Source organism: Protomyctophum bolini, assembly GCF_963924005.1.
Source record: "Protomyctophum bolini genome assembly, chromosome: 9".
Taxonomy (NCBI): Eukaryota; Metazoa; Chordata; class Actinopteri; order Myctophiformes; family Myctophidae; genus Protomyctophum; species Protomyctophum bolini.
This window is the reverse complement of record NC_137870.1, coordinates 36675322-36691783: the sequence shown is the minus strand read 5'-3', so window position 1 is coordinate 36691783 and position 16462 is coordinate 36675322. Positions and strand designations below refer to the sequence as shown.

The following is a 16462-nucleotide window of genomic DNA, read 5'->3' as shown; positions in this document are numbered from 1 at the left end:
GTTAGCTGTTGCCTGCTAGCCTACAGTTATCTTCTTTAATATAGCTTTAATATTTACCTGGAGCTCAGCTAAATGGGTGTGGTGTAGGCCTAGTGTTGCTTTTATAATTTTTACTTGGTAAAACAAAAACTAGTCAGGATAAAGTAGTCTACAGTAGGCTAGCCTTAAAACTAGGTTTATTTTTATAATGGGTTGAGAGAGTTGCAACACCCTCCATTGACAGGCAGCCCATTCATCCAAATAGAAAAGTCCAATGTGCTTGTATTAAACGACATTACACTCATCAAATTGCAGCTGTACGAAAAACTTGAATTATCCTCTCAAGTGTTTGTTTCACAAAAAACAAATGTTATGAGCTACTTTTGTTAAGAAATTCTGTGCAGGCCAGGTGATTACCACCTGTTTGAATTTGCACATGATGCAAAGAGGCAGCAGCATGATGCTTATAAGCTTCCTCACAAAAAAGAACGAACTAAAAATAATCGCCTGCACAGAATTTCTTGACAGAAAGTAGCTCACATAACATGTCACATATCTACAGTGGATTTTTATGAAACAAATATCCATTATATATACATCTAGTGTTGCAAATTGCAGCTATGGGGGTTCATTTTGTTTTTCTTTGAGGACTTATTGCATTGGTCATCATTCATCAATATTTATTTCAAGGCATACCCTATCCTAGCCCCTCTCGGAACCCTACATAAAGCTTTTATGAAATTTGATTGTCGCTTAATCAAAGTGTCAGAAACTTTACTACATTTGGGTTCTGCTTGCGGGGCTAACCCTATCCCATACCCAGAATTATAGGTGCTGCTGTTTAGGTGTGTAGGGAAAAGAAACATGTTTATTATTCTACTATTTATTGTATTTGTTTGTTGAAATGAAAAGCATAGTTACTTTTTCAAGGCCTGCAAACAATGACAAAAATGGTACCGGCTAGTGGGTTGTTGTGAGTTGTGACAGTGTAGACTAGAGTGTATATATCACTTTGGTTCTCAAACGTTTTCATGTCAAGGACCCCCACGTTCATGTGTGTTTGGCTGCCGACCCTATAGCCATGCAGCAGAACCCCATCTGAAAAGGTTTTGTGCCGGAGACCCCCACACAAGATTTGTGTTAAGAACATAAAATAAATCACATTTTATTATACATTTTTGATATAGCAGACCTACAAGTTCATCACAACATATCATTATGTGGCACGTTGTGACTTGTGAGCTTATAGATGTATTTTCAAAAGGCCGATCTATGGGGTTATAGTGGTTAACCCGTTTAGGCCTGAGATCAGATTAAAGAAATGTCTTCTACATCTGAAAAAGCTATGTTTCTATGTTAGTCGTTCTTTGATTTTTCAAAAATAGCAGACCTACAAGCTCGTAGCGCGCCACTCGTAGGGCGCCACTCGGTGCTAACACCAAAAGGGGTTCCCTCCCACGTTGAATGCTATATTACACATTTTGCTGCCTGAGACCCCCTGGAACCTCGTCAAGGGGGCCCACTTTGAGAACCACAGCTGTACATTATAATGTCTTTCTTTCTTTCTTTCTTTCTTTCTTTCTTTCTCTGCAGGGAGGACACCTCGCTTGCTCTGAATGGGATGGCCAGTGTGTGGAAGTCCCCCCCCCCCCCCCCCCCCCCCACACACACACACACACACACACACACACACACACACACACACACCATACCAATCTCAGCTTCCTCTCGGTCCTGTGGAGTCCATTCTCCTGTACATGCTGTGAATGCTGGACCCTAAAGCCTGACCTACAGAAGTCCACTGTGCTACACCAGAATGCTACAGGGTGTGCGTGCGCTATACTGAACATCAACCAAGATGAACATACATGACGTGTTACCAACCCAAAAGCATCCATCTGTAGGGGATGGATGGGGGGCCACCAAGGGCAGGCTGAGTGAGAAGATGGCAGCCGCCTGGGAGGGAGAATGAGGCTGGTCGGTCACTGCCATCGACACCGGGAGCTCCCAACAAACAGGACAGGAAAGCAGTGGAGAGCTGGCCAGATGTATGGAGGATGACGATGATGACTGGAGTTGACACTGGCCTGGAGGGCTCATGCGAGGATGAACTAGAGAGGAAGGCTCGATCTCTAATCCATGGTGGGTTCCAAACTTTGACCGTGGTCGTCATTTACACAACTGATGAAATCAAGACAACTCAAGGTACGAACATTTTTTTTCTCTCTCTCTCTCTCTCTCTCTCTCTCTCTCTGCTGCTGCTTCTTGTGTTTTAAGCTGTGTATACACTTCACGCTGTTGTACTTTTGCTGTCATTTTGGGACCCCAATTTGGTGGCAATGAAATTAATGAAACATGTTCAGTGACTGTTTCTGGCTCTGGGATTGAAGACTGGTGTGGATCTGCAGTCTGTGTTGTGGCCTGTGGGTGGTGTTGAAGATACTGATTGTGACATAGTGGCTTTATTGGTTCATGACTGGCTTGGTATAGGCCCTTAATTAATTTCTTTCTTTCTTTCTTTCTTTCTTTCTTTCTTTCTTTCTTTCTTTCTTTCTTTCTTTCTTTCTTCTTGTGTTGTATGCTGTGTATACGAATGTGATGCTTGTTGTTCTTATCGTTTGTATAAACTTTTAAACTTGTTGCGTTGAGGGCAGCCATTGTTGTTTTGAAAGTACTGCAGCATGAAATGTTACGTTACGTCACCATATACACATGAACCAATCTGCTGCTGCTTTTCACTGTTGACAGCCGTTGAAACGCAGTCACTGATCATTTTCTGATTTCTCCAGCTTCCGCATACTCTCTGCCAATGAGCCCGATTCCAGACTCATATGCGGGGAGGAATCTTCAATGAATCCCCGCTATGAGGCTGGCCAAGCCAGTCTACCCGGGACCTAGCCTAAGATTTAGACTCTCGTAGAGGTATTTTTCGATTCTGACGTCTGCTCTCTACGAGAGTCTAAGTGATCATTACTCATGGTGTTTAAATGTTTGGCTTGCGGACATATAATCCCTCTTAACATGTACGTGCATATGCTAAATCTAAGGTGCTTACGTTGCTGCTAAAGGGGAGGACACGCGCACACACACACACACACACACACACACACACACACACACACACACACACACACACACACACACACACACACACACACACACACACACACACACACACACATTTTAGATCTTTATTTTAATCCACAAATTACAATTAATTTCCTTAATTATTTTAAAGGAATCAAATGGATAAGGAATCAAATGCGTTGACAGTTCATGTTCACTTAAAGATACACATGGCACCTCCTCCTCCACACAGACAAACTGCCTATAACAGCCGAAACAGAACAGTATTTGCTCTTTGTCATGCCAGCTATTCTTAGGCCACTCATGGTCAGTTTATGCACATGCCCAGGCTTCCGAATACCAGTATGGCAAATCTAAAACGATACCCCAGGTTTGTTATAATTCCAAGTAATGGTTGGTACTTAGAATGTTTATCTTGGCCCAGGCGGTGGCGTAACCATCTGGGCACCCGACTGGCAATCCAGTCGCAGTGTGCCGCGGGTTCGACTCCTGAGCCCGACACGGCCTTTACTGCATGTCTTCCCCCATCTCTCTCCCGTGTCCTGTCAGCCCCTTCAAAAACCAATAAAGGGCGTAAGAAAAAAAAAAATAATAATAATAATAATAATAATGTTTATCTTGGAATGCCTGGTCCATGTACAAATCAAAGATACAGCCCACCTCCAGAATCAGGACCTCCTTGTGACTGGTGTCAGCAAAAACACACGGCATCCAAGGCTAGTCTTGCATTGCCAGACTGTTGCCTCTCGCAATGCTTCCGTCATACAGTCTGGATGATCATGAGTAAAATATAAAGCGGAAGTGAAGCCTCCTCCCCAACTCTGTTTCGTCTTTACAGTCATGCAAATTTATCCTAATATAAATGGAAATTAAAAAATAAGCTATAAAATATGCGATTGTGGAAGGTGCAGTTCCAGACATTCTGAGATTGTGGAATAGTTGTCTGGCCACACGAGACTAATCCAAGGCTTTAGCCAGGCTGTGGCATCCTGTTCAGAACCATTTCTGACAGGTTGGTTTTGCATGCCTATATATCCACCTGTTTGATAACCGTCACCACCCACTGACCTTCCATCGACACACCCAGAACACTCCTCCTGCTATTTGTTCTTTTTTAATATCCTGCATTTGTATTTGCTCTTGCTTTGTGAGCCCATATCGACTGAGTTAATTCAGAGTTCATCAGTTGCTTATGAAAGTGAAAAGGAGCTAAATAATTCAAGAAGAATCATGATGGAGAAAGTAAAGCTGCTATATCTGCAATACTCTGTAGCTCCAGATGATTCCTGTGCTTTTGATCCCAATCCAACCCTTGATGCTGAGTGCTTTGATTGATTGAAATATTTATTAACAGTTTGTAGAATTACAGTACATTTCAAGCACAAACTCAATACAGAGACTGTTAACTGTGAGTGGACGACCCAATTAAGCATTACACTTGTTCACAACAGGGTCCACATTGTTAGAAACATTAAAGAGGAATGTGCACGGAGGCTCCTGGCCTCCTGCCAGGGCTCCTGCGGGAGGTTTGCACATGTGCAGTGTAAACAGGAACTGCGATGATGGAGTGTTCCAGCAGAGGTGCTGAAATAATAAAAAGGATATAAAAAAAAAGAGAATAGTACAAAGTTGATTTTGCTTTTATATTAAAGTATATCAATTTCATAAGTTTCATAACTGTGGATTTTTTTTGTGTATAACAGACTGAAAGATAAAGGACAAGTACATTTACTAAATGTTAATGTTTTTGTACACGGATGGCTGCAATTCGAAACTGGCCCCCGTAAAATCTAAATCCCCCACCCACCCCTTTTTCCTCTCACTGTATATGTTTCTTTTCTTCCTTTTTACCTCCTCTATGATGATTTCCTGTTTTTGGCTATATAGTAGTGTATATTTGTATGTTATAATGAATTGAACATGTGGACCCTATTGTAAACAAGTGTGATGCTTTATGGTGTCGTCCACTATAACAGTCTTGTATTGAGTTGTGCTTGAAATGTACTGGACAACTTTATTAGAAAACAAGTAAAATAAGAATAAAACCAATAAAAACAGTACCTGCAAGAAGAAGTTAAAAACACATCAGCTCGGGAATGCTATTCTGAGCAGGTGGGTTTTCAGTGCGGTTTTGAAGGTGGGGGGTGAGGGGGCATCTCGGATGTGTTTGGGGAGGGCATTCCAGAGGGTAGGGGCGGCCACAGAGAAGGCCCTGTCGCCCCAGGTTTTCATTCAGGTTTTCAATCAATCGATAACTAGCCATAAATAATGGCTGAGTCATTTGAAAAAGGTACCTACTGTATAATACTCCTCCTGTACTTTAAACATGACATTCATTCAACCACAGGGTTCGTCAATAGGAACATCCTGCATGCTGGCACAGCCTACAACCATGACCTTTATATACATATGACACTATCACACTGTGTCACACACACACACACACACACACACACACACACACACACGCATGCACCTCTAGACCTACTGTACAGCTAACAGAGCTGCTACTTTTACACGTTTAAATTTGAGGCTTTTTTCTTTTTTTTTATAGTATCTAACTATAAATGCACCAAGTCACCAAGTATGTGTGTACATACATCTGTACGTCTGTAATCCACGTAACTCGAGAAACGTTCGCCCCACCGACTTCACACGCATTCCACACCACCGCAGGGAGTGCAGTGTGCGGTGTCGAGTCGGTCGGACCCACGGTTGTCCAGAACCACCACGAAAGGGCTCTCTCTGCCTGGGCTCCGGAACTGATCACCCCTATATCTCCATATATGGAGCTGGCCTGTTCTGTCATCACAACACTTCATATTTGGGCATGCCTGACACAGAACTCCATATAGGAATAAAGGGACACAGAGAGACAGCTACAGAAATCTCCATATATGGGCATAGAAGGGACACAGACAGATAGATGGGTGGAACGGGTATTCTGACATGGGTACAACGGGTATTGCATACGCATAGCCGGGTGAGGCATGTATCTCCAACTTCCATCGTTACAGACTCGGTGCTCTACAGTCGGTCTATAGTTTAAATAGTTTTGAGGAAAAAAGCTGCTATTCGTTTCAAACAGCTTTATACCCTGTACATATGTCATATAGCATAACGATGCAATGTGACATAGCTCTGTTTACACAATGCTGTACCCCCGTTAAATTAAGGATAATGAGAAGAGCAAATAGCAGCTGTAGGGCTCTGGGCGTGTCGAGAGAAGGTCATTGGGCGGGATGTTGCGATTAGGTGGATATAAAGCCATGCACAAAGTCCAACAAGAAGAAGCAAACCGAGCTATCGGAAAATGGTTCTGAACGGGATGGCACAGCGATGGCTGCAGCCGTGGATGGCCGTGTTCTTGGGACTCCCTGCCATAACTGCTGGTATGTAACTGAAGTTCAAGTTTGTCAAATGCAGAAGTTCAAACGGTTCACTGAACAGTTACTTGAGGCTGTATTACAGATCATGAGGTACAAAATGGACAAATTAGATGGGTTTATTTGTGTTTTATGTTGGATCTGATATAGTGACTATTGGAAGTTAAAGGAATATTTATTAAAATATCCTCATGATGTAATTTATTAAATGCATTTAGGATTCTTTTCAAAGTACACAAATAAAGTGTACCAATCCACTGATGTGCTGAAGTTGTAAAGAAGATGTGATTCAACAGTAAATATGTTTTATATTTTATTCCGTTTCTCCCAGTCTTAATTCAGTCGATCAACAAAGGCCCTCTAACAGGTAACATTGGAGCATTTGACAACACTGCATACAGGAATAGACATGCATGCATGAACGCACACATGCCCCCTAACACATGCTTGTTTTATCGTAAATCAATAGTTTAGTAACTTTAGTTACTTAAGCAGCTTACAATGTATGTTACTCTTATTAGACAAAGCCCAGGCTAATTGTTTTGACTTCCCTGCAGAGGTTAGACCATCTCGTAATGAGAAGTTCTGCAGTACATGGGGGAACCGTCACTTCAAGACATATGATGGAGATGTCTTCCAGATGTCTTCAAGTTGTAACTACATCCTGACGTCTCAATGCAAAGCAGCATATTCTCAGTTTAACGTCCAACTGCAGAGGACAGACGAAGGATACAAAGTCACACTGAACCTGGAAGGATCGATCATTGAAATGACTAACGACTCCATCACAGTCAACGACAAAGTGTACGTACTGGCCAGTTTTATGAGCTATGATCATTACTAGCATGGATGTCTTAATAATGGAACTGACTAGCCTGCTTGTTTTAGCTAGCTATCAGTATCATTTTACACAAACTAGATTCAGCCATTGACTATGGGGTTTTGTTGGACAGCAGCAAACTGTAAATAACTGTATGTGTCTCTTCAGGGTGAAAGATCAGTTCAGTCAGTCTGGCGTTTCAGTGGAGAAAGTTTCGTCCTACATCAAGGTCAAAGCTACGTTCGGCCTCGTTCTCATGACCAACTTTGAAGACTCTCTGTGGGTAGGTCTGGGAAACATACTCCTTCTTCTTCGTTATTAACTATTACAACTATTTCAAACCTCAAAGCTGACACATCTGAGTAGAACATTACAATGACTAAAAGTAATACAATCATTATAATGGTGAGGCATTTTTCATTTGAACATTTGAGATACGTGTCATGCTGATTTAAACATGTTCTAAATGTCTAGTTGACTAATCAGGTTGTATATTTTTTTAATACATAATGCTATTAATAAATATTAATGTTAAAATAGCTTGAGCAGAACATAATGTTACATAACGTTTTATTTTGAAAATTGTTTTAAGGTGGAATTGGATGAACAGTTCAGAAACCAAACCTGTGGACTGTGTGGAGATTTCAATGGAATTGAAGAGTTTGTGGAAAATGGTACAAATAATAATGAAATACTGTAATAATAATTATAATAAATATACCGTAGTTGCAAGCAGCAATATTAGGACCAATAAATGCAATAAGCAATATATGCAAAATGCAATATGCTATATTATGCTCTGTATTTTCTGTACATGTCTGTATTGTGTTGGTTATAATACAGATTTCAAACTCATGTAAAACATTATCATATAAGTTATCATGACAACATTTAGCTGACTTTTGGTTGATTTTCTTTTTTTTAAATTTATTATTCATTGGCTCATGGAGGCTTCATTCATTTACGCACACCCTTCTCTTCAACTTGGACTTTAGATACAACATTTTTTGTATTTTAAACAAATCTGCTACAAAGTGCTACAATACAGGGTACAAATATTTGCTAACAAATATTAAAACTAGAGCGTTACTAAAAGTTACTAAAGCTTACTTGTCTTATTGTCTCTCTACAGGGGAGGCGAGTGAAGCGGATGATTACGCAGAACGCTGGTTAGCCAATGGTCCTTCAGACAGTGATGACTGTGATGATGTCCAACCAAACAACACGACTTGTACACAACAAGTAATGACAAGAACAGTGAAACATTATCAACATATTCAACATGTTTAAATATATCACCCACGTGAATATGCTCCATGCCAATTCTGTTTCTTTATTCTGACTCACAGACCGTAACGTGTGAACAGCTCTTGACATCACCTGCATTAAAAGGCTGCAGAGAGCTGCTGGATTATGATTCTTTTCGCCAAGCTTGTTCCAGTGATCTCTGTCACTGTGACGACAGCAGCTCATGTCTGTGTTCAACCCTGGCTGAGTATTCTCGCCAGTGTGCCCACGCCGGTGGAGCTCCACAGAACCATCAACTCTGTAGTAAGAAATATTAAATATTTTAAAAATATATCAAAGCACTGTTTAAGGTTCTGTCATAACACTTCATTTTGATTTTGTTGAATAGCAAAGAACTGCCCATACAACATGGAGTACAAAGAATGTGGAAGTCCCTGCACAGACACCTGCAGTAACACAGAGAGGAGTAAGCAGTGTGATGACCACTGCATCAACGGATGCTTCTGTCCAGAAGGTACAACAAGAATTATGACCACATTAATATAACACCAATATCTGATTGCTGATAAGAATCAGGTTGCGACAATAACTAGGTTAATATGCTTCCATGTGTTGGTCACATAACACAGAAGGTTCTGATGTCAGAATACGCCTTAAATGTTTTTTCTCCCATGCACCGTAAGTGTAAGAATCTCTGACTATGTAATAATATAGATTTTTTTTATTACCATAATCTCAAGGAACTGTGTTTGACGACGTCAAGAAGAGTGGCTGTGTCCCTGTTAAACAGTGTTCCTGTGTTCACGATGGCAAAATCTACAAGGCTGGAGAGTCCTACACCAAGGCCTGTTCAAAATGGTAATAGACTGTAGAGATAAAAAGGCAATCCCAAACACTATCTTCACTTACAGTCAAACAAAACATTTTTATCGTTTGGACACTTTTTGTCACAGAGAGAAAGACTCACAGACAGAAGATATTTAAAGTGATATTTAATGTCAGTTGTATTAGTACTCCAGTGCTCCAATATACGAACAGAAAATACAGATTCAGACATAATATAATCCAGTGGTGTAAAGGCAACCTCAGGTCCCTCTGCAAAGCTTTTGTACATAATAATAATGTCAGTCAATATTTAAAAATGTGATCTGTGATCTGATTATATAATTTATAATGTTTTTTGCTATTCAATGTGGCACAATGTCTCAGCACTTTCACACGTATATTGTCTGCCATTGAATACTACATGCATGTAGTATACGTATATGAATGAGAGACATGACAAATTGCTGATACAATGTATAGACATATTTATGTATTATTAAAGAGAATTTACTTACATGTAGTGTTACATACAGTTGATGTAATTTATATACGTGTCTGTACATAATTCATGTATATATCTACAGTTTAAATGTACATTTTCATCTATGCATAGTGGCATATGCAAATATGATGAATGATGACAGATGTGCTAAGGGCATGAAATATACTGTACATGTGCATATACAGGACAATAATATACATGGACTGTAGCCTACTACATGGAATTATGTGAATTGTGTATACTGAGAGTATGTAAATGTACACATGTGTGTGTTTCAGTACCTGTACAGGAGCAAGGTGGAGTTGTGTTGACACCGATAACTGTCCTGGAACCTGCAACGTCATGGCTGGCAGTTTCTTCACCACCTACGATGAGAACCAATACGAGTTCAGCGGAGACTGCTCCTACATTCTGACACAAGTTAGTGAAACAATTACATGCAGTAGAATCCCTTTTTAAATCAATAACTCCTGTGTATTCAATATTAAATTAATTACATTTAAATACATTCAATAATATATATTATATATTAAACAAGACATAATCAACACTATAGTAACAATGAACGTGTACAGTAAACATTAGGTGGGTGTCATTCCTGGTGTTAAACATGGAGTGCCGTGATTTAAAAAACAATCGTCAGTTTTTCCATGTGACAGTGACAGTACTTTATTAGACCCCTCGGTGTGGTTGTTATGTGCAATGATCCCGATCCCAGTCATCCCTTTGTATTTAGGGTTTCTTCCTGGAGGCTGAAACCTTGACAGTCAAACGGGCCAATAAGAAAATATATAGTGACAACACAATATCATCCCCTCCCCTAACCCTTCCCCCTTTATCATACAACAACAGCTGTGGGTGCGGCTTCAGTTCAGGTGGATCACCATTCACCACCCATCACCACCCACAAAGCTAACCATGCATACTTAATACTAAAATTACGGCACTCATATTTAAGCTTAGGGGGACTTGTTGTTCTGCTATTCTTGGCCGTTCCCGGAGTGTGATCGGATCATGCATTATCATTTATTCCTCTATCCATCTCAAACAAAGGCTCTGTTTCTTATCTTCACCTTGTTTTCCAGGTGAAAAGTAAGAACATCACAGTTCATGGTGATCTGTCCAGATGTGGTAAATCTGACTCTGAGACATGTCTGGAGGCTGTAACTGTGGTCCTGCCTGGACAGGTAGGTTATTATGTCTCTCTACAATAAAATAAAATCAACATATGTTTTATATACAGTAGCCTAAGTACATAATGGTGACATACTTATTATTTTTTATTACAGAAAATTAAAGTTGAAGAAAGTGGAAAAGTATATTATAACAAACTGATTTCTCAAGTACCCCTCCTCCTGGGTGAGTTTCCATCCATTGAAAGGATGTCGTTTTTTTTCTTCTTATTCCATGTAATGAATTGGTTTATTACAGACATCGATGTGGAATGGCTTCAATGTACTATAAGTCATTCTGTATTTCACAGACAATGTAAAAGTCTTCAAGCCGTCCACGTTCCACATGCTCATTCATACCAGCTATGGACTCCAGGTTCAGATACAGCTAACACCCAGAATGCAAGTCTACATCACAGCTGCTGCATCTCTTAAGGGGAAGCTCCGTGGTATGCATCCTTACTATAATGATTTGTATTATTGAAAAACAATATATTCAAATGGTGATGCAATGATATGACTGTTGTTTCCCCAGGTCTTTGTGGAGACTTTAACGATGTTAGAACTGATGACTTAAAAACCAGTAGTGGGCTGATTGAGGCTCGGGCTGCAGAGTTTGCTAATACATGGATGAGTAAAGCTTCCTGTCCTGCCAGCAAAGTCTTTACCAGCGCATGCAGTCTGAATGTACAGAAAGGTATGTTATCTGCACATTGCTTTAGTCAGTCTATTGAACTATTTCAGTGGATAAAAGGTTTTCATATTTTTTTCTTTTTACAGAGAAGTATGCTGAGAATTGGTGTTCCATGATTGGTGACGCCAAAGGGATTTTTTCTAAGTGTCATTCTGAAATTGATCCAGAGTTCTATGAAGATGTAAGATTTGATATTTTACAAACAATTCAGCCAAATGTTGATTAAATATGTCTGTGTAGATTGACCCTGTGAATAACCCTCTTCATAGAGCTGTAAGGAGGCTACCTGCAGCTGTGAGAAGAGTGAAGACTGCATGTGTGCGGCTGTATCTGCCTACGTTCAGACCTGCGCTGCAGCAGGCATCTTTATCACTGGGTGGAGAAACACAGTGTGCAGTAAGCTCTGCATACAAACATCTCATTTCAAATGAACAGCATTGTTTGTTAGATTTAAACCACTGACAGCCTTTCATGTTTTCACAGAAAAATACACAACCTCCTGCCCTGCTAGCATGGTGTACAGCTACAAAATGACCAGCTGTAATCATGGTTGTCGCTCTCTAAGCCAGCCCGACACTACGTGCCAGATTGCCTTTACTCCTGTGGACGGCTGTGGATGTGCTGAAGGAACTTATCTTAATGAAAAGGGAGAGTGTGTGCCAGCGATAAAATGTCCCTGCTATGACAAGTATCACCATATTCAACCTGGGACCAACGTCAGGATTCAAGGAAAAACCTGGTGAGGATTTCACTGCTCCAATGCTTCTTCTTTGATGTTTTACTACTTCTCTTTGATCTACTGTCCAATGTGTCTCTTTCACTTCCTAGTGTCTGCAAGCGTGGGAAGCTCAACTGTTATGGAAAACCAAGCATTACATGTGGGTACTCAGCACTCTTCTCATTGCATCATTTCTAACATAAGAAGTATGTTTTTTAACACCATTTTCTCTTCAGCCTGCAAAGCTCCGATGGTCTTCTTCAACTGTTCCAAAGCTTCGGTGGACGCAAAAGGCTCAGAATGCCAGAAGAGCTGTCAGTCTGCCGACACTGAATGTGTAAATTACTTTTGGCGCTTTATCATGTGATGGAAATAAAATCTGTGTCCTTGTTCAGAGAAGAATTGAAACAGAACCCCAGAACCTCTAATCTAGTCAGAAATTAAACATACAGGATTTAATCGTCATCAACACAACACTTGAATCATATAGTTATACCCTTCTTCTAATATAGTAACATGTTATCAATGCAATGCTGACTTCATGTGTTTACAATGAACTGAACTTGATGTGTTTTGTAGGTGAGCTCTGATTGTGTGTCAGGCTGTGTGTGTCCTGGCGGCTTGCTGTCCGATGGTAAAGGGGGATGTATCAAAGAAAACCAGTGCCCATGTTCGTATGGTGGGGTCACCTATGAGCCTGGACAGACGGTCAAGGTGGACTGTAACACCTGGTAAAGGACTTTCATAATCTGAAGTATGTCTTTGTGTGTTATTCAGAATCTGTTCTAGATTTAAACCATTCTGTCATGGTCATTATAGCACGTGCTCTGGGAAAACATGGAAATGCACCGCAACGCAATGTGAAGGGACCTGCAGTATCTATGGAGAGGGTCATTATGTCACTTTTGATGCCAAGAGGTTCTCTTTTCATGGTGGCTGTGGATATGTCTTTGCTCAGGTACAATAGAGAGGTTTCTATTCGGTCACTCTCTGTTATTTCAGTGTTTTGATGTGATTTCAGTCAGACTGCTAATGCCAGCATCTTACAGGATTACTGTGGCGGCACCGACGGCACCTTCAGGGTTCTGACTGAGAGTGTCCCATGTGGGCCTGCTTACCAGACCTGCTCCATCTCGATCAAGCTCTTCTTAGGGGTACAAAGCACAGTAACAAACACATGTTTTCTGTACACATACCATGGTGCATTACAAGTTAAGTCAACATGCTTATGCTTTGCTCTTTGTTATTTCAGGACACTGAACTTGAACTGAGTGAGGATTCTGAGGAAACAGTCAAAGTTGTCAAACAAAGTAAAAGCCAGGACATCACCTATAAGGTCCACACTATGGGCATTTATTTGGTCCTTGAGGCAAAACAGGGACTGACTCTAATCTGGGACAAGAAGACAGGTCTGATGATCAAACTCAGCTCTACATACAAGGTTAGTTAACAATATAACTAACACTTAGTATCTATAGTATCAATGATGTCATGCTGCTGTAACTTATTATTCAACTATATCCAAACACCTGAGGTCTTCAGAATTGGGGTAAAATGCTAAACTGACAGCCTGAAGCAAAGGTGGTTGTTTGATGATTCCTGAATGTTTTATAAACAACATATGTTTTTTCCTCCAGGGAAAAATCTGTGGTCTGTGTGGGAACTATGATGGAAATGCAAGGAATGACTTCACAGCCAGGAACCAGGAAGTGGTGGCGAAAGCTCTTGAGTTTGGAAACAGCTGGAAAGTTTCTCCTAGTTGTCCTGACAAGGAAAGTGAGAAAGGTCCTTGTGCTGTCTACTCCTACAGACAGGCCTGGGCTGTGAAGCACTGCAGCATTATCAACACTGATGTATTCAAAGCCTGTCACTTGAAGGTAGCATGTCACACACATGCACACACATACACATGCATGCACGTACAGTACATACGTAGGTACATGTTTTTTGTGTAGTAATTAGTGAACTTTATTTATAATTCAAATGATTCTACCAAAACACCATATTTGTCAACTTAAACAAAATGTTGCAGAATTATTATAATGCCCCTAATATAATTATGCAACAAAATATTTAAGTTAATTTAGGTTATCGAGGGCAGTGTTGTGGTCATACATCATCAAAAGGATGAGATCTGCATTTAAAACCCCAAGCTGAGGTCTAACTTTAATCGTGCACAGTTACTACTAGTTCATACTAGTTGATACCATATCTATGTTTATTTCTTGCTGTATTCACTAGCAAATCGTAATTGCAATAATGAAATGTCTTCTATGGAAAAAGGTGGATCCCAAAAACTATTATGAAGCGTGTGTGAAGGACTCCTGTGCCTGTAACTCTGGGGGTGACTGTGAGTGTTTCTGCACAGCGGTGGCAGCTTACGCTGCTGCCTGTAACATAGCTGGAGTGTGCGTGAGGTGGAGAACTCCAAAAGTCTGCCGTGAGTCTTTGTCCTTCAAACGAAACACATAAAGCATCTGTCATTGTCATTCTGTTGTATTCTGAGACACTGACCCTAACAGAGAGGGTGTTTGCTGTTGTCTTGTCTCTGTCCTACACAGCTCTGTTCTGTGATTATTACAACCCATCTGGAGAATGTGAATGGCACTACGAACCCTGTGGTAAACCATGTATGAAGACATGCAGAAATCCTTCAGGATTATGCACCAATCCGATACCAGCTCTGGAAGGTATGATGTATACATTTATGGAAAACGGAGGAAGTACGATAACATAAAACTAAATGCCAGAGGAGAATTCAAGCATAGCAGGCAGAAAAGTCGTAATTTAAAGTAAATGGCAATACAAATGAGGACAATAAGTAGAAGTCCTGTTTCACGGCTCAAGTTTGTTACAGTAGTTACTGATATGGTATGTAATAAATATAACGGAATGTTTACATCAGAGATCCAGGTGTGCAATGTTAACTCATATCCATTCTGTATTGTTCTATGGAATCCACGGAATAATGTTAACATAGGGTGCTACCCACGATGCCCTCCGGAACGTCCTTATCTGGAAGAATCTACTATGAAATGTGTGCAGACGAAGCAGTGTGGCTGTTATGTTGATGGGAAGCATTATGAGGAAGGAGAGGACATTCCTTCAGACATTCCTTCAGTCCAGAACTGCCACACATGGTATTTATGTAGATGTAATGCTGTAGAAAGACTCAATTAACTACACATACAGTGAGAGAACAGTGGAATGTGTATTGTGTGTGCCAAAACTCCCCAAATGGGAAGAAATCAACCAAAGTCAGGGATTCAAATTCATATATGTGCAGATTCTATGCATAAAATCCAATGTATGAAATTGAGATACATGTATTTTCATTCCTCAGCCGACTCTGTGCTCCATACATTAGGCAAAAGAGCTGAGAACATGAAATCCTGAAATGTGTTTAATTATTCAAATCTCCAAATTAATACAAAAGAACAAATTAAATATAATTGAAACTGTCCACTGCTACGGTAAATGTTCTAAAACAATAACACTCCACTTGACATGTGTGCTTTAAAAGAGAAGAGTATTATGAATACAATTTGTTATCTTATGAATCGGATGTCAAATTGTAATGTTGTATTCAATATTCATGAACTAAACTTCTCTTAATCTCTATGTTTGAAGTTCTTGTGAATCCACAAAAGTGATCTGCACCTATGATGTCAAGGGTAACTATTAGTCTGATATATTTATAATGTAATATTATGACTTTAAACATTTATTATAAACATGACTGTATCATGTATCATGTAATAACGTGTGTGTGTTGTTTCTATTCCAGCCTGCTATTGTTTGTACAACGGGAAAAAATATGAATATGGAGCAACAATCTACGACACACATGATGGAGATGATACTTGTATCACTGCAACCTGCGGAAAGGATGGAAACATTACGAGGGTCATGAAGCAATGTGCAAGTACTACAACTACAACAACAACTACACGTGCCCCAACTACTACAGCCTTTATCTTTAGTACCACCACTATTCAAGCTACTACTACTAAGCCCACCACAACCACGGA

General features: G+C 40.2%; 1 protein-coding gene across 1 annotated transcript; it reads left to right on the top strand.

Moving 5' to 3' along the window:
* Nucleotides 1–6379: 6379 nt before the first annotated feature.
* Nucleotides 6380–14903, top strand: LOC308321847 (mucin-2-like; the record flags this gene model as incomplete). Its single annotated transcript, XM_080772938.1, has 16 exons — nucleotides 6380–6458; nucleotides 7010–7256; nucleotides 7441–7555; nucleotides 8622–8823; nucleotides 8909–9034; nucleotides 9261–9378; nucleotides 10126–10267; nucleotides 10933–11034; nucleotides 11983–12109; nucleotides 12668–12768; nucleotides 13011–13162; nucleotides 13251–13389; nucleotides 13481–13585; nucleotides 13684–13872; nucleotides 14069–14308; nucleotides 14715–14903. The coding sequence occupies 16 exons, from the start codon at nucleotides 6380–6382 to the stop codon at nucleotides 14901–14903; spliced, it is 2373 nt and encodes a 790-aa protein (XP_080629064.1).
* Nucleotides 14904–16462: the final 1559 nt, after the last annotated feature.